This window comes from Spinacia oleracea, chromosome 3, assembly GCF_020520425.1.
Source record: "Spinacia oleracea cultivar Varoflay chromosome 3, BTI_SOV_V1, whole genome shotgun sequence".
Lineage (NCBI taxonomy): Eukaryota > Viridiplantae > Streptophyta > Magnoliopsida > Caryophyllales > Amaranthaceae > Spinacia > Spinacia oleracea.
In genome coordinates, this window is record NC_079489.1 from 114,715,212 (window position 1) to 114,734,958 (window position 19,747).

Sequence of the window (19,747 nt, forward strand, 5' to 3'; positions counted from 1 at the left end):
CCTTTTTTGCATACTATGTGCTTAGCTATTTTTTTTTCTTTCTTGTTGATTGTTATTTGGCTTACTCAACGTGGTAGGGACAATTTTCTACAATTCTAAGTAGTAGATTTCATTGGTTTCGTTCCTAAAAATGTTTAGTGAATTCCCTATTAGTAGAGTAGCTCTGTAAATAATATGTTATGTTCTGCCAAATCTGAAATTTCTGCATTTATATGCTATCTTATGCATTTTGACTATTGAAGTTCAACTGTTAGACGCAGAAACTAGAGTGCAAAGCAATGGAAAGCTTGAGTTCAAAGGAAAATAATAATAAAACATTGATAGATTACATGTGTATTACCCCTACTGGATCATTGTTTTCATGGTGTTTTAATAGCTGTAGATTTCTGAATTACAATGATGCTGCTTGCTATTACCTGTTATACCCCATGCTTGTTTATATTAGGGTGTGTAATCAAGCTATCAAATCGTTTTCTTGGAGTGGAATGAGAATTTAATAACTTGATAATATTTTTATTAAGTGAAAAGGGTTAATCTGGTGATGTTAATGTAACCTGAACTTAATTTTACCTTGCTGAAATTGTCATTTTGAGTAATCACCCAAGTCTATTATCTGGAATTTGTCTACATATTGTTCTATATTAAGGTCAGATCTCAAATTACATGGAGTTGTCTAACTAGAGTTCATTGAATTATTGCTTGATTCTATGTGAACTTTAAGGATGTCTGAAAATCTGGTTTAAAAGTTGCTGAAAGTATTCTGATTAGTCTCTGTGATGTTATTTGATTAAACCTCATAATCACCCTTTATTGTCACTCTCAGTGAGGTGTTAATGAGGATATTTGTATATATAAATTCTGGTTCAAAGAGCAATTACTAAGACTATGCACAACCATGTCTAGGTGATTAAATTTTAAATGTAACTAGGGGCATGCATGTGATGAGTTTCTGTTTTCTGAATGCATTCTACTGAATTCTATTTTACAGTGGCTACTGAATGCATTAGCAGTAGCTGTTATAATAAAAGCATATTGTTCATTAGAAATGTATAGTGTTTTCAGGTGTTAGTTTCTCTTGCTAACTGATTATTGTTGCTTAAAATGAATTCATGATCCTTATAGTTATTCTTTAAACAAATCATCGTTTGGGAAATCAAATCGGATGTTCATTTTGAGAAATCATGTCATTCAAAAATTCATTTCCGAACAGAGTTTAAATCTTATCTTAGGAATTGAACATGATGCTTATGTTTTCATTCTTCCAGATTCATTTGGTGTTGAATTCATGTAATTAGATGCAGCACCTGCTTATCATTAAATCATTCTATTCTCATGCCACATCCTAAAAGATAAAAGTGTAACAACAAACAAAGCTTTAGAATTTTCAGATTACTTTGTATGCATTCGTTTAAATCTGCATAACATAACTAACTCTTTAGGTTTTTACTTTTCAGGTGCATGAGCGGCAGCACACCTAATTCTAAACTCAAACGAATCAGGAAGTATATAGAACAAGAGAGATTAGTCTATTCGTTTCAAACCGATCAACCAGAAGAAGTGAAACCAGAGGAAGTTAAACCAACAAAAGATAGTCTAAAAGGAGCGAAGATGGGTGAACAAACTTTGAAGGAGATGGAAGCCCCAAATATGGGAGATGATCCTCTCTGCATTGTGTTCCCAGAGCTGGACAAACCCCTCAAACTGAATTTAGGTTTCCTTAATCTTCTTCCCAAATACTATGGGAAATCAGGTGGGAATCCTCATCGACATTTAAAAGAGTTTAAGGTTGTTTGTTCTTCTATGAATCTTGAAGGAGTTGAAAAAGATCATATTAGATTGCATGCTTTTCCTTTTTCTTTGCATGATTTGGCTAAAGATTGGTTGTATGATCTTCCTGCTGGATCAATTACGACTTGGAATGTTATGGCATCAACTTTTCTAGAAAAGTACTTTCCAGCAAGTCTAATTGGATCCATCAGGAAGGAGATATGTGGAATTAGGCAGAATGATAATGAGTCCTTGTATGAATATTGGGAACGTTTTAAGAGACTGTGTTCCTCATGTCCCCAACATCAGATTAGTGACCAACTATTAATTCAGTACTTTTATGAAGACCTATTGCCTACTGATAGGGGTATGATAGATGCTTCAAGTGGGGGGGGGGGGGCATTAGTGGATAAAACACCAACCCAAGCTAGGGCTTTAATTTCTAATATGGCTCAAAACACCTAACAACATGGTTCTGGAAATGATGTTAAAAGAGTAAATGGAGTTGATTTAAGTGGTATTCAAAATCAATTACAAGAAAATGCTCAACAAATTGCTACTTTAACTACTCTTGTGTCTAAAAGTGTTGCTAGTAATGAGTCAAAAGCTAGAGTTTGTGGAATTTGCTATAATGAGTCTCATCCTACTGATAAATGTCCTGAATTGCAATCTGAAGATGTGAATGCTATAGGTGGTTATTCTGGCCAAAGAAAATATGATCCTTACTCACAAACTTATAATCAAGGTTGGAAAGACCACCCTAATCTAAGGTATGGAAATAGACCTCAACTTCCACAATCTAATCAACCAAGGCAATACGGTCAACCAAATCCACCATCCCAATCTGGTCCTTCACTAGAAGATTTAGTTAAACAACTAACAAATCAAATAGGACAAGTCCATAACCAGGGTGTTGAGTATCAAAAGAAAACTGACACGCGCCTTCATCATATAGACACTCAAATAGGTCAGATTTGCACTTCTCTAAGTAATCTTGAAACTCAACTTTCAGGTAAACTTCCATCACAAACAATCCCTAATCCCAATGGTCATGTTAAAGCTGTCACACTTAGGAGTGGTAAAGTGCTAACTGGACCTAAAATGAAAAGTCGTGAAGTTGAAAAAGAGATAGAAGTCAATCTTAAAGTTGGATCAAGGGAAAGAGTGGAAAGTGAGGGTACTGTGAAGGAGAGTGAAAAAGAAAATGAAGGGGAGAGTAAAACTGAATCTGATTCTGTTGTTTCTCGTTTTAAAGATTTGCCTCCTTTCCCTTCTCGATTTGCTAAAGCTAAGAAAGAGAGTCTTGACAATGAAATTCTAGAAACTTTTAGGAAAATTGAAGTCAATATTCCCCTTCTTGATGCTATTAAACAGGTACCTCGTTATGCAAAGTTTCTTAAGGAACTTTGTACTAACAAAAGGCATTTTCGTCCTTCTGAAAAGGTAAGTATAGGGGAAAATATTTCAGCTATTATCCAAAAGAAGCTTCCCCTAAGTGTAAGGATCCAGGCATGTTTTGTATTCGTTGCAAAATTGGTGATTCTAAGTTTGAAAGGTGTATGCTAGATTTAGGAGCCTCCATTAATGTTATGCCAAAATCTGTTTATGATACTTTAAATGTGGGTTCTTTGTCTAAAACTGATATTGTTATTCAGTTAGCTGATAGATCAAAAGCATTTCCAATAGGAGTCTTAGAAGATGTACTTGTGTAAGTGAATGAATTGGTATTTCCTGCTGATTTTTATGTTCTTGATATGGGTGATAGAAGCGATAGTGTTCCACTATTGTTAGGTAGACCATTCTTGAAAACTTCTAAGACTAAAATTGATGTTCATGAGGGTAATCTAACTATGGAATTTGATGGAGAAATTATTAAGTTTAATATCTTTGATGCTATGAGATACCCAAGTGATATCAATAATGTTAGTTCAATAGATACTTTTGATGCTTTTGATTGGATGACCCAGGATGTATTTGATAAGTGGTGTGATAATCTATTTAAAATTGATGTTCTTAATGATATTAAGGAATGTGAAATGCCTGATTTTTCTATTGTAGCTGCGTCTGATGTGGCTGGTGATGTTGAAAATAAAAATTCTGATTTTTCTTTGCCTTTATCTGTGCCTAAATTGATTCCTTCTATTGTTGAAGCACCAATTTTAGAGTTAAAACCCTTGCCCTCTAATCTGAAATATGTTTATTTGGGTGCTAATGAGACATTGCCTGTGATTATTTCAAGCTCATTAAATGAATATCAAGAAGCAAAGTTGTTGAATGTGCTTAAAAATTATGAAGAGGCAATAGGATGGACTTTAGCAGACATAAAAGGCATTAGTCCCACCTTGTGCATGCATAGAATATTTCTTGAACAGAATGCTAAACCCACTAGAGAAACTCAACGAAGGTTAAACCCTTCAATGAGGGAAGTTGTTCAAAAGGAAATTATTAAATGGTTAAATGCGGATGTGATCTATCCTATTTCTGATTCTCAATGGGTAAGTCCTATTCATGTGGTCCCTAAGAAAAGTGGAATAATAGTTGTTGAGAATAATAAAGGCGAGCTTGTCCCCACTAGAGTTTCTAATGGATGGAGAGTATGCATAGACTATAGGAAGCTTAATCAAGCTACTAGGGAAGATCATTTTCCTTTGCCTTTTATTGATCAAATGTTAGAAAAACTTGCTGGTCAGTCATTTTTCTGTTTTCTTGATGGTTATTCTGGTTATACTCAAGTTCCAATAGCTCCTGAAGATCAAGATAAGACCACTTTTACTTGTCCTTTTGGTACATTTGCCTTTAGGAGAATGCCTTTTGGATTGTGCAATGCCCCCGGAACTTTTCAAAGATGCATGATGAGTATTTTTTCTGATTTAATTGAAAAAGATGTGGAAGTATTTATGGATGATTTTACTGTTTTTGGTGATTCATTTGATAGATGCCTTCATAGTCTGTCTTGAGTTTCCGAAAAGATGTGTTGAAACTAACCTTGTGTTGAATTTCGAAAAGTGTCATTTCATGGTTGAACAAGGTGTAGTTCTTGGACATATTGTAAGTGCTAAAGGTTTAGAGGTTGACAAAGCTAAAATTGATGTCATTAGTTCATTACCTTATCCTACATGTGTTCGTGAAATTAGGTCGTTTTTAGGGCATGCTGGCTTTTACAGACGTTTTATTAAAAATTTCTCTAAAATTGCATCTCCTTTGTGTGTTTTACTTGGTAAGGATGCTGTTTTTTACTTTAATGATAAATGCAAGAAAGCTTTTGAAGATCTGAAAGATAAACTGACCTCTGCTCCTATTATTAGACCACCTAATTGGTCATTGCCTTTCGAAATCATGTGTGATGCTAGTGATAAAACAATAGGTGCTGTTTTAGGTCAAAAGAAAGATAAAGAGTCTTATGTGATCCATTATGCTTCCAAATCTCTTGACTCTGCCCAATGCAATTACACTGTGACTGAAAAAGAAATGTATGCTGTTGTTTTTGCTTTGGAAAAGTTTAGATCTTATTTGCTTGGCACCCATGTGATTATATATTCTGATCACGCAGCTCTTAAATATTTGTTGAAAAAGAAAGAGTCAAAACCTAGATTGCTTAGGTGGATGCTTTTGTTGCAAGAATTTGACCTTGAAATTAGGGATAAAAAGGGTGTAGAGAATCTGGTTGCTGACCACTTAAGTAGGATTGTTCCTAGAGCTGATTGGCCTATAATGACCGAGTTCTTTCCTGATGAACAATTGCTTTCTTTATGTCGTATTGATACTCCTTGGTATGCTGATATGGTGAATTACTTAGTTACTAGAACATTTCCTCCTACATTGTCTAGAGCTCAAAAGGAAAAGATCAAATATGATTCTAAATACTACTTCTGGGATGATCCATTTTTATGGAAATCTTGTTCCGACTTAATAATTAGGAGATGTATAGATAAACCTGAATATGCTTATATTCTTCATTTTTGTCATAATCTTGAAAGTGGAGGGCATTTTGGTCCTCAAAGGACTGCTCATAAGGTCCTTGAATGTGGTTTGTATTGGCCTACACTTTATAAAGATGCTTATTTATTTTGCAAGTCATGGGAACGTTGCCAAAAGACAGGTAATCTGTCTAAAAGAAATCAGATGCCTCAATCTGGTATTCTGATTTGTGAGATATTTGATGTGTTGGGTATAGATTTTATGGGTCCTTTTCCGTCTTCTTTTGGTAATGTCTACATTATTCTTGTTGTTGACTATGTTTCTAAATGGGTAGAGGCAAAAGCTGTGATAACTGATGATGCCAAAACAGTGGTAAAATTCGTTAAGAGTCATATTTTTAATAGATTTGGCATGCATAAGGCTATTATTAGTGATAGAGGAACACACTTTTGCAATAAAACCTTTGGTTCCCTTCTTGAAAAGTACCATGTGACTTATCGAGTAGCTACTGCATACCACCCGCAAACTAGTGGTCAGGTTGAAGTGTCTAATAGAGAAACAAAGTCTATCCTAGAAAAATGGTCAATCCAAATAGGAAAGACTGGAGTCTTCGTTTAGGTGATGCTCTATGGGCATATAGGACTGCTTATAAAACACCTCTGGGAATGTCACCTTTCAGACTTGTTTTTGGGAAATCTTGTCACCTACCTGTGGAAATTGAGCATAAATCCTTCTGGGCAGTGAAGCAATGTAACTTAGACTATGATTCTGCTGGAAAAGAGAGAAAGTTACAGCTCCTTGAGTTAGAGGAATGAAGGCTTGAATCTTATGAAAATGCTAAAACTACAAAGAGAAAACTAAGGCATTCCATGATAAAATGATAGCTAGGAAGTCTTTTCAAGTTGGCCAGAAAGTTCTTTTATTTAATGCTAGACTGAAATTATTTCCTGGGAAATTAAAGACTAGATGGCTTGGTCCCTTTGTTGTTATTAATGTGTTTCCTCATGGTGCAGTGGAAATAAAGGACTTTGGTGCTGACAAAACTTTCAAAGTTAATGGTCACAGATTGAAGCCATTCTATGAGCAAGCTTATGTGCAGATGATCGAAGATGTCACGTTTGAGAAAATCTGACAAAGAATTGAGAACGTCGAGCCAACGACTTAAACTAAAGGCGCTACTGGGAGGCAAGCAACGATTGTTTTCTTATTTTGTTTTCTTTTTGAAATTTATTTCTCTTTACTGCTTTCATTTTCTGCAAATTCATTTTATTTTAGTTCACTCCACGGGTTATGTTCCATCCCCTGCATTTTCTGTTCCCCTTCCCTTCACATAACTAACCTAAGATAAAGTATCTCACAAGGAAGCATGGATAACTTAATAGTCTTAGAATTGTAGTTCAATTCTTTATTTTATTTTTTTGTTGTCACAGGGTTAGTCATTCTTCATTGATTTATTTAGTTTATGTGCAGGAGTGGAAACTCACTTTTTTGTCAAAGCTAGCTATCAAATAGCATACCAAATGCATATCATGACTCGGCCAGAAACGAGCTAGGCAGAAATACATACAAATGCACCATTTCTGAACCAACCAATTGAGTCGTCATCAACGTTCACAATCACATTAATGGATACTAGAGTGCCCACCACCCATGCTATTCCAATGAGCTAAGATACATAAGCCGATGAAGTCAGAAAATAAGCTTCTATCTTACTACATCAGTGAACTGAAGTCATCATCAGCAGCAGATTCTGAACCAGCAACATATTGATCAACTAATCATCTGCATCAATGACTTAACCAGCTAAGTCCCTTCTTTCCTCGCTACAATTTTTGTTTTTTTTTCTCCATTGGGGGCAATGCAAGGTTTCAGTGTGGGGGGAGTTAGAAATGGTCAGTTTTAAAACGAAATGCTGTCAAAATTTTTGTGGAAGTATCTCTCTCATATTACTCAAACTCAGTTGTGCTTGTGACATAGGAAAATAAAAGTTAGTATTTTGACAATCCAAACCAAATGACTGACAAAAGAAAAAAAAAGAAGGGGTTTTTATGGTTTTGTCACAAACTAGCTTGCATTGGATCGTCATGAATGATATTAAAGATTGCATAAACCCCTCTTTGACATGGTTTGTGCTGCATGGTTTCGCTTTCCCTTTGTGCGATGAGGCCCGAAATGGAGGGCCACGAATCTCGTAAGACTCACTTCCTTACTTCGATCCTTCTTATTGATTGCTCAAATTGGGACTTGCATTTTAGCTTTCCGAGATCGATGACCAAAGTGTAAAGGAGAAATGATTAAGGCATTTTATTTTTTTTCATAATTAGAGCTTCCAGAGTATTTAGGCCTTGTGTCATTTACATATTCACAAAAATTCCATTTGTTTAGCCCTGTTGAGCTTTAATAACTTTTTTGGCAAACCGTACATTACAAGCCTGTGGCCTCCAACAGATTTTAGCTTAAGTCTTGCTAAGTGGAGTCATTATTATTGTTAGAATTGCAAGTATTGTGTTACAGAAGAGGGTTATATATGATTATATAAAAAAAAAAAAAAAGAGAAAAAGAGAAAAAGTACAAAAAAATCAAAACAAGCAGCAATATTATGAAGTACTAATATTCAAGGAAATCTTATTATTGCATTGAATAAGGTTCATATAGAAAAAGGTGGAGGATACGGTTAAACAAAGTAGGTTGGGTATAGTATTACTTGTATAATTGGAGTTTCTTGTGACCCGAATGTTATATGTCATGTATTTTTGCTCCACTTAGCTTGACTATTTATACCTCCACATTTCTAAATGAATATCCTACCCTTAACCCTAGCCCCGTTACAACCATATAAATGTCCTATTTGATCTCCTAAGTACACCTTTGGTCCCTAAACGGTGAAGGGTAAGATTTTGTGCAAGTCCTGACGAGGGTCATCAAATTAAGTGAGGCATGAGCTAATACGGTTGCGCATCTATGAGGGAAGAAACAAACTTAGGGAAAAGGAAGCGGTAAGATTGATTGGTCAACTAGGGTGGTAAACTCTTGTTTCGTATTGTTCAATGATCCATGCTTGTTGGTAGTGATATAAAATGTATTTTGGTTTTTATGAAAATATTCACTTATCTCATTGGTTTGGACTGTCCAAAATAACTTGGTTTTATTTCCTTATTAGCATAGTACACCTTAGTGTTGTTTATTTTGATCGAGGTCGACCAAAAGCTAAGTGTGGGGGAATTTAATAAGTGCAATATTTACCGTATATTTATTCCATTATTTTAGCTATATAGTCATCTTTTATTTATTATTTGGTTTTTTTAGTACTTTTAATATTGTTAAGTATATTTATCATAGTATTAATAACAAAATATTCTATTAATATGAATGATGAGCAGTATATTTTGGAGACCAGCATATATCCAACGGAAGCTGAATATTTGAAGGAGTTGAGAGAAGCCACATCTTCTAACCATACTACGTGAAGCCCAACCCATTTCTATTGCAAACAAGACAAATGAAAACCAAGGAAAATGAGTTAGAAAAGTCAAAGTTATTGAATTGGAGCACACTAACACGTGATATTCAAGAGGAAATTTTCCACCTTCCTCTTTGAGCCTCACATTCTGCAAGTCAAGAAGGAAAGCGCTAGAAATCAGCAACCAATTCAAACTCCTTCTCTAAAGATCTATTTAGCATATCTGCTGCAAATTCGGAGCATGGTTATCAGTTATTCAATCATCACATGGATGATTTTCTGGTTTCGAGATCTCCGCTCAAATTAGGGTTTGTCATATATAAATTTTCATCTCAACCTATACGGGAACACACAAAAAAATATACACAGAGAAAGAGACGACACACACAAGAGTTAGAAAATCAGTTGAAGATTGTTAATTACGTTTTAGTTGGGGCAATTGAGAAGAGAAGATAACCATTGGAGGGGAGCTTAGCCTCAATCCAAGGCCGAGCGAGAACAACGGAGGAGTACGGGGTCGAAGCAGGGTTCGTTTGGTGTTCTTGCGCACAAAATTAATGAGTTCTTCCTCTCAATTTGTCAAATTCATACGTGTTTAATATCTTCATGATCTGCTCATTCACTTTGTTAATTATCAAATTTCTATTTTCAATATTATGAATTGATATTGGATACTATTATCTCCTTGAGTGATTTTTCCAGTTAATTATTATTTGAAGTTGCTTTTCAATCATTGCCTAAACTACTACTATACGTATTACTAGTGTATGTATGGTGCTAATTATTGTTAGCTATATTGTCTAGCTTAGTTTAGATTATATAGTAAAGTGACCCCTAATTTACATTAAATCTGCAATCATGGTTTAATTTAAATTAGAGAGTAAGTTTAATAATTAGTCTAACCATTTAATTGGTTAGAATAATTAGGACTAATGATATCTCCTAGTTCTTAATGCTACCAAGTCAATTTATACACGTTGCGATCAGATTTGTGTGAGTTGGGCTGGTTTAGAATCAATTTGGCTTAATTCATAATTGGTTATGAATAAGGGAGTATAGGGAGTCTTTGTTATTTAAGACTCTACAATTAGTCTAATAGTTAGAATTGGTAAATCCTCAAGATCAATTGTGTGTTACGGTTAATTAACTAAATCCAGTAAGGTTTATGGGATTGAAACGGTTAGTAGTTTCATCACATGTAAAGAGTAGATTAGTTTTTCAGTTATCTAATTCGCTGGGTTAATATTATCTCCAAACCCCCCCCAATCTCTTTAAATAGTGTAAATAATTGTGTAGTCCAACTTAATTATGTGACTGAAAATGTTTTTAGTTAAACAATGAATTTAGGCAGTAGACTCCCTGTGGATCGACCCTTTCTTACCCTTTTTAATACTTGTTAATATTTTTGAAGGTCTAAGATAGGTTTTTAATTTAATACGGTAAACGATGGAAGTTCTCCTGAGCTCAGAGTACGAGATTGTGTTAATAAATAACTTTTACAAATTATTTAAGTATTGCAATTGATAGATCAATATTTATTTTAATTATGTACACGTATATTTTCGAAATTATAATTTTGCATTAAATGTTACTATTTTTGGTAGAAAATATTTTCAAACAAGATATCACAAAGTAAAATGGGAGCCTGGTCTATGCTAACTAGTTTGCCCCTTTTATGTTCTTTGCTCCTCGATCCTATTATATGAAATCAAGTGGAGATACGAAAGACGATGGCGAAATGTAATTGACCCAAAGGACGATTAAGAATCAATATATAATTTTGCCCCTTTTGTATTCTTACTCTTCGATTCTAGGTCTCGAGTTGAAGCGGAGTCCTAAAAGATGATGGCGGAATGAAAGCTAGACATTGTCGGGATTGAAATAAAATTTTGAAATCTTGGTTTTAAAATAAAACATCATACTTTTATTCGAGCGTTTTAAATTTTCAACAAACATTTTATAAATCTAATTTTCAAGTTTCGAGGACGAAACTTTTTCTAAGGGGGTAAGAATGTAATACCCCGAATTTTTAAAACTCGGTTAATTATGCTTAATTATTTTTATTTAGCCTAAAATTGTTTTAAATCCTAAATTCAAACTTTATTTTTAATTAACGAAGTTTTATTTCGCTTGAATTTTTAATATTGCTACGCGATTTATTTTTTAGTTTATAATTCAAATTCATATTTACGAGTTTGACGCCCTTTTTAAATTTTAATTATTTTCGGATTTCTAATAATTTCGAAACATTCTTATTTTATTCGAAAATTAAATTTTATTTTTCGTTAACAAATGTTTCTTTTATAAGATTATTTCAAAACTTGATTAAACATTTCTGTTCCAAATAATTTTCTAATATAGCACCAATTTTCTGAATTTTTGCCTAAGTAATTGAAATTACGAAAATGCCCTTTTAAAGCCAAAATGCCATTTTTCTTCTTCTCTTTACTCTTCACGTACAAAGCAAGAATGAAGAAATTTCTTCATTCCTCTCCTTCCCTCAAACCAGTCTTGATTCATTTGCCTTGTTCCCCAAGGATTTTAACTTCTCACTCACTCTACCTATCATTATAATCAGCCAAATTCTTTCAATTTTCTCAAAAAAAATAAATCAAAATCAGTTATCAAAAACCGATTATCACTTCCCTTTTGTTTCCCTGCTTTGTTCGAACAACCACCACCATAGCTGCCCTCCTTCTTCCCTTCGCGACACCACCGTACTGCAACCACCATCACTTCCGAGCCACCACATCACCCAGAACCATCACCGCACCACCATACCTCCCCTTCTTCACGGTCACCCACCTCCCCTGCCTCCCTCTTTCGTCCCCCCTACTGCACCACCGCAACCACGCCACCACTTCCCAGCCACGCAACCACTACTTTCGGCCACCTCAGCACCTCCTGATTAAACCCCGCTTCCACCCCCACCATCGAGCCACCACAGCCACCCCTCGAAACCACCACATCACCGCACAAAAAATCCCATGTTTTTCCCCTGTTTGCGCAACCACCTTCTCCCCCTCCTTGATGTTCCGCCGCTGCGGAACCACCCCACATCCGTCGCATCTCCAGCGCGGCTCCGGTGCTGTTGCGCCACGCAGAACCGAACCCAGCTCCCTCCTCCCTCCTCTCTTCCCTCTGTCGAGTTTCCCTTCCCATAAACCAAAAACCAAATTTTGGTTTTACAACTTTGATTTTATTCTCATCCAACCCATATTCAGTTGGGCCATTCTAATCAATTGGGCTTTGGGTAAGACAAATCCTCATTTTCAGATTTTCGATTAATCAATAGTTATGTTTTAATGAATTTTTATACAATTATTATTTACTAATAAATTGCTAATTATTTTTCAGGTAGGATATATATTAATTTGATTTTACTAAAATAAATTACTAGCTTTATTTACCAAAAATGAAATTAAATAATACTCATGTAAATCGATTTATGAAATTTTGATTGAAATTGCGTTTAATAATATTTTCGATAATTTATAATTTTATTTATTTATTTATTAAATTCATTATTTCAAAATTCATTACCTATAAATTTATTATTTAGAAAATATTGGTTTTTAAGTATTTATCAATTTAATACTAATTCAATAATTCGATATTTTGAAAGAAATTGGACTCGGGGATCAGGAAGGACGATCCATCAGACAAGGAGTATAAAAACTACGGTTGAGGTAACGGTTATGGCTAGTACCCGCAAACCCTTCGAAATGTATTTATGAATGATGTTATGAATGATTGATTTTTATAATGATGTTTTATGATTTGTGGGATTACAAGTATGATTTGATTGAATTGTTTTATGATAATGCAACTTTATGCAAAGTATTGATTTAACGAATTATTATTCCTGAAAGAAATGATTTTATGAATCAACGAGATTTAATGGTTTTGTTGAACCACCCTGAATGAATGAGATTTTCCTGATTAATGTTCAACTAAAAGAAACGTAAACATGATAAATGAAAGTGTAAGAACTGGTCAAGTTCCCCTGTTATGGAGTCCAGGCTCCCCTTGATAAGAAGCTCTAGCTTCCCCTGATATGGAACTAAGGTTCCCCCTGATAAGAAGCACTGGCTTCCCCTGATATGGAACCAAGTTTCCCCTGATAAGAAGCACTGACTTCCCCTGATATGGAACCAAGGTTCCCCCTGATAAGAAGCACTGGCTTCCCCTGTTATGGAGCACTGGCTCCCCCTGTTATGAAGCACTGGCTTCCCCTGTTCGTAGGAGACGTCCTACCATGTTTCATGTAAAGTCCTAACGACCAGAATAATACGGTTAAAAGGAAAAAGATTAATGAAATGATGTTCCTGAAATGATGTTCTTGAAATGATGTTCCTGAAATGATGTTCCTGAAATAATGTTCCTGAAATGATGTACCTGAAATGATGTTTCTGAAATGACGTTTCTAAAATTATGTTTCTGAAAGATGATGTTTCTGAAATGATGATTTATTAAATATTTTACTATATTCTATTCTCCCTGTTTATTAAATGAAATGAATTGAAATGATGTTACGATGCTAGGGTAACTCGTTACTGAGTCTTCGGCTCACCGTTTTGTTTTCCGTTTTAGGTACTGCTGGGGACCACGGAAACGAGTAGTGGCGAGGATTTCACTATTACAATGTTCACCTAAATTAATGTTAAGTGGTAAGAAGTTTAAGTAAAGATTCTTGATTAAGTTACGTACTTTTATTAAGGAATTAAAAACGATTATTATGTTAATTTTGGAGTTTAATAGCTTATGATTGATGGTTGCCTTGTAATTCCCAAGAGGGAGTTACGTCAGGTAATGTCCCGACCGAATTAGGTTAATTCCGCTGCTAAGTAGGCCTTAATAAGTGATTTAGAGGTCGAGGCGTTACAGTTTGGTATTCAGAGCAAAGGTTCTGGACCATAAGTGCTAAACCTTACGGGTTTTGCACGTCATAGAATTCAATAGGCTTTAAGCAAAGAATTTTTAAGGAATGAGTTAAAAAGAATATGTTAAAAATCATGTTAAGTTAAAATGAAATGAGTGTGAGCGTAGGAACGCACGGGATAAAAGGGATTCATTTCTCATGTTATTTATGTTTTCTGATTGAATATGTTATGCGAAATATCGATTATCGAGGTTACTATGATGCCACAAACGAAGCTAACAAGCGCACCATTCACGATGGCGCTAATGCTAATATTATTTTAACTTTGCTCTCTCTCGCTTTGGATTTAAACTTCCCTTGTTTTCATGTTTATCATGTCATGTTGTGAGTTTCCTACCCTAGACAGACTAGGAAAAGTTTAAGCATTACTGATTTCTTGGAAGAAGTTAAGTTAAGCACGGTTCGAACTCAAAGATTTTGTGGATACGAATTGTTTGAGGAATTTTTATAGTTATGAAATCTTTAAGGATTGTATAAATGTTAAGAGCACCAAGCGAGCATAAGGTTGTATTTCATGAGTGGTCGATCACTAATTAAGTGAAGATTATTCGAAGTTTAAAGTGTTAAAGTTATGAATAAAAGTGATTCTTGGGTTACCTTTCCGATGAATGTTTTGGTGTTTATAAGCACACAAGTCTAGTATCTGAAAAAAAAAAAGAATTGATATGCCTCTATTAAGGAAGCTAAGAAGTTATACATTAATGTTATGAACCCCATGAGTTATGGTAAAAGACCCGTTTGAGTTGAAACATGAATAAGATCTTGAGGATTTTATCAAAAGGAGTTATCAAGAATTAGTTATCAAAAAGGTTGAATGATAGAGTATCGAAAGAGCATGAGTTTGTATTTCGTAAGTGGCAAATCAACAAGTAGATCGAGGTTTAAAGCATTGAAGTTATGATTGAAATCGATTCTTAGTTTACTTTTCTGCATCATTTGTAAGGTTTATTTTTATGTATTTATTTGAAAGGATGCTTGATTATCTCCATAAAGAAAGCTAAGCGAAAGAATTTAAGGTTTTGCAAAATGTTATGTGGAAAACATGATTTATGGTTAAAATATGGAATTGAGTTTGCATATAAAGCTTTGAGGAACTTACCAAAATAAGTTATCGAGAATTAGTTGATGATATCAATGAATGTTATGAAGTTCAAAAAGAATTATGAATGATTGAGGAATGCAATGGAGTTAAGAAAAGAAATCGACGAAAAGAAATGTCTGTAAAACCAAGTAGTCTGAACTAAGTTTCTGAACTAAGTAGTCTAATAAAAGCACGTGTGATGGCTTAGAATTATCCGCCTAAACCCAAGGTTTGTCGACTTAAAACACTAAGGATAAGTAACGAAGTCGTACGTCTAATGATGTAGTTCCTGTCACGTGATTGGACTGGACCCCCCCCCCCCCTCCCCGCAACGAACGTAGTCAACGAAGTTGTTTAACGCTTAAGAAAAGATCGAAGATCGGAATCAAAACGAATCGAATAACGAAAGTCAACGACAAGATTCCTGCAACAAAGAGGCCAATAGCAAATAAAAGTGAAATGTCTCTAATTATTCGCCCATGAACTATATGATGTATGAATGACTATGTTTTCTATAAATGATTATGTTATGGTCAATCATGCTCGTGTGTTGGATCAAATGATTATGAATGTTATGCTTATGTTGAATATGAAAATTTTCAGTTTATGAATTATGTCCTTATGATATGGATTATGTTTATGCTGACATGACTGTACTGGATTGTTATAAATGGAAGCCGCCTCTGATGGAAGTTCTCCTGAGCTCAGAGTACGAGATTGTGTTAATAAATAACTTTTACAAATTATTTAAGTATTGCAATTGATAGATAAATATTTATTTTAATTATGTACACATATATTTTCGGAATTATAATTCTGCATTAAATGTTACTATTTTTGGTAGAAAATATTTTCAAACAAGATATCACAAAGTAAAATGGGAGCCTGGTCTATGCTAACAAGTTTGCCCCTTTTATGTTCTTTGCTCCTCGATCCTATAATATGAAATCAAGTGGAGATACGAAAGACGATGGCGAAATGTAATTGATCCTAATGACGATTAAGGATCAATATATACTTTAGCCCCTTTTGTATTCTTACTCTTCGATTCTAGGTCTCGAGTTGAAGCGGAGTCCTAAAAGATGATGGCGGAATGAAGGCTAGACATTATCGGGATTGAAATAAAATTGAGAGATCTTGGTTTTAAAATAAAACATCATACTTTTATTCGAGCGTTTTAAATTTTCAACAAACATTTTATAAATCTAATTTTCAAGTTTCGAGGACGAAACTTTTTCTAAGGGGGTAGGAATGTAATACCCCGAATTTTTAAAACTCGATTAATTATGCTTAATTATTTTTATTTAGCTTAAAATTGTTTTAAATCCTAAATTCAAACTTTATTTTTAATTAACGAAGTTTTATTTCGCTTGAATTTTTAATATTGCTACGCGATTTATTTTTAAGTTTATAATTCAAATTCATATTTACGAGTATGACGCCCTTTTTAAATTTTAATTATTTTCGGATTTCTAATAATTTCGAAACATTCTTATTTTATTCGAAAATTAAATTTTATTTTTCGTTAACAATGTTTCTTATAAAAGATTATTTCAAAACTTGATTAAACATTTCTATTCCAAATAATTTTCTAATATAGCACCAATTTTCTGAATTTTTGCCTAAGTAATTGAAATTATGAAAATGCCCTTTTAAAGCCAAAATGCCATTTTTCTTCTTCTCTTTACTCTCCACGTACAAAGCAAGAATGAAGAAATTTCTTCATTCCTCTCCTTCCCTCAATTCAGTCTTGATTCATTTGCCTTGTTCCCCAAGGATTTTAACTTCTCACTCACTCTACCTATCATTATAATAGCCAAATTATTTCATTTTTCTCAAAAAAAAAAATCAAAATCAGTTATCAAAAACCGATTATCACTTCCCTTTTGTTTCCCTGCTTTGTTCGAACAACCACCACCATAGCTGCCCTCCTTCTTCCCTTCGCGACACCAGCGTACTGCAACCACCATCACTTTCGAGCCACCACATCACCCAAAACCATCACCGCACCACCATACCTCCCCTTCTTCTCGGTCGCCCACTTCCACTGTCTCCCTCTTTCGTCCCCCCTACTGCACCATCGCAACCACGCCACCACTTCCCAGCCACGCAGCCACTACTTTCGGCCACCTCAGCACCTCCTGATTAAACCCCGCTTCCACCCCCACCATCGAGCCACCACAGCCACCCCCCGAAACCACCACATCACCGCACAAAAAATCCCATGTTTTTCCCCTGTTTGCGCAACAACCTTCTCCCCCTCCTTGCTGTTCCGCCGCCGCGAAACCACCCCACATCCGTCGCATCTCCGGCGCGGCTCCGGTGCTGTTGCGCCACCCAGAACCGAACCCAGCTCCCTCCTCCCTCCTCTCTTTCCTCTGTCGTGTTTCCCTTCCCAGAAACTAAAAACCAAATTTTGGTTTTACAACTTTGATTTTATTCTCATCCAACCCATATTCAGTTGGGCCATTCTAATCAATTGGGCTTTGGGTAAGACAAATCCTCATTTTCAGATTTTCGATTAATCAATAGTTATGTTTTAATGAATTTTTATATAATTATTATTTACTAATAAATTGCTAATAATTCGATATTTTGAAAGAAATTGGACTCAGGGATCAGGAAGGACGATCCATCAGACAGGGAGTATAAAAACTACGGTTGAGGTAACGGTTATTGCTAGTACCCGCAATCCCTTCGAAATATATTTATGAATGATGTTATGAATTATTGATGTTTTATATTGATGTTTTATGATTTGCGGGATTACAAGTATGATTTGATTGAATTGTTTTATGATAATGCAGCTTTATGCAAAGTAATGATTTAACGAATTATTATTCCTGAAAGAAATGATTTTATGAAATAACGAGATTTAATGGTTACGTTGAACCACCCTAAATGAATGATATTTTCCTGATTAATGTTCAACTACAAGAAATGTAAACATGATAAATGAAAGTGTAAGAACTGGTCAATTTCCCCAGTTATGGAGCCCAGGCTCCCTCTGATAAGAAGCACTGGCTTCCCCTGATATGGAACTAAGGTTCCCCCTGATAAGAAGCACTGGCTTCCCCTGATAACGAACCAAGGTTCCCTCTGATAAGAAGCACTGGCTTCCCCTGATATTGAACCAAGGTTCCCCCTGATAAGAAGCATTGGCTTCCCTTGTTATGAAGCACTGGCTCCCCCTGTTATGAAGCACTGGCTTCCCCTGTTCGTAGGAGACGTCCTACCATGTTTCCTGTAAAGTCCTGACGACTAGAATAATACGGTTAAAAGGAAAAATATTAATGAAATGATGTTCCTGAAATGATGTTCCTGAAATAATGTTCCTGAAATGATGTACCTGAAATGATGTTTCTGAAATGACGTTTCTAAAATTATGTTTCTGAAATGATGATGCTTCTGAAATGATGATTTATTAAATGTTTTACTATATTCTATTCTCCTTGTTTATTAAATGAAATGAATTGAAATGATGTTACGATGCTAGGATAACTCGTTACTGAGTCTTCGGCTCACCGTTTTGTTTTCCGTTTTAGGTACTGCTGGGGACCACGGGAACGAGTAGTGGCGAGGATTTCGCTATTACAATGTTCACCTAAATTAATGTTAAGTGGTAACAAGTTTAAGTAAAGATTTTTGATTAAGTTGCGTACTTTTATTAAGTAATTAAAAACGATTATTATGTTAATTTTGGACTTTAATAGATTATGATTGATGGTTGCCTTGTAATTCCCAAGAGGGAGTTACGTCAGGTAATGACCCGATCGAATTAGGTTAATTCCGCTGCTAAGTAGGCCTTAATAAGTGATTTAGAGGTCGGGGCGTTACAGTTTGGTATTCAGAGCAAAGGTTCTGGACCATAATTGCTAAACCTTACAGGTTTTGCACGTTATAGAATTCAATAGGCTTTAAGCAAAGAATTTTTAAGGAATGAGTTAAAAACAATATGTTAAAAATCATGTTAAGTTAAAATGAAATGAGTGTGAGCGTAGGAACACACGGGATAAAAGGGATTCATTTCTCATGTTATTTATGTTTTTCTGATTGAATATGTTATGCGAAATATCGATTATCGAGGTTACTATGATGCCACGAACGAAGCTAACAAGCGTACCATTCACGATGGCGCTAACGCTAATATTATTTAAACTTTGCTCTCCCTCGCTTTGGATTTGAACTTCCCTTGTTTTCATGTTTTATCATGTCATGTTGTGAGTTTCCTACCCTAGACAGACTAGGAAAAGTTTAAGCATTACTGATTTCTTGGAAGAAGTTAAGTTAAGCACGGTTCGAACTCAAAGATTTTGTGGATACGAATTGTTTGAGGAATTTTTATAGTTATGAAATCTTTAAGGATTGTATAAATGTTAAGAGCACCAAGCGAGCATAAGGTTGTATTTCATGAGTGGTTGATCACTAATTAAGTTAAGATTATTCGAAGTTTAAAGTGTTAAAGTTATGAATAAAAGTGATTCTTGGGTTACCTTTCCGATGAATGTTTTGGTGTTTATAAGCACACAAGTCTAGTATCTGAAAAAAAAAAAGAAAAAAAAGAATTGATATGCCTCTA

The 19,747-nt window shown here is 34.9% G+C and overlaps 1 protein-coding gene and 1 non-coding gene across 2 annotated transcripts; one reads left to right on the plus strand and one right to left on the minus strand.

The window, feature by feature from the left end:
* The first annotated feature begins 278 nt into the window (after positions 1-278).
* LOC130469980 (uncharacterized) lies at positions 279-3,333 on the plus strand. The gene is made up of 4 exons (XM_056839532.1): positions 279-446; positions 989-1,062; positions 1,455-2,134; positions 2,234-3,333. The coding sequence occupies exons 1-4, from the start codon at positions 279-281 to the stop codon at positions 3,331-3,333; spliced, it is 2,022 nt and encodes a 673-aa protein (XP_056695510.1).
* LOC130471143 (small nucleolar RNA R71) lies at positions 1,971-2,079 on the minus strand. Its single transcript, XR_008931808.1, has one exon. It is a non-coding gene; the product is annotated as a small nucleolar RNA R71 (small nucleolar RNA).
* Positions 3,334-19,747: the final 16,414 nt, after the last annotated feature.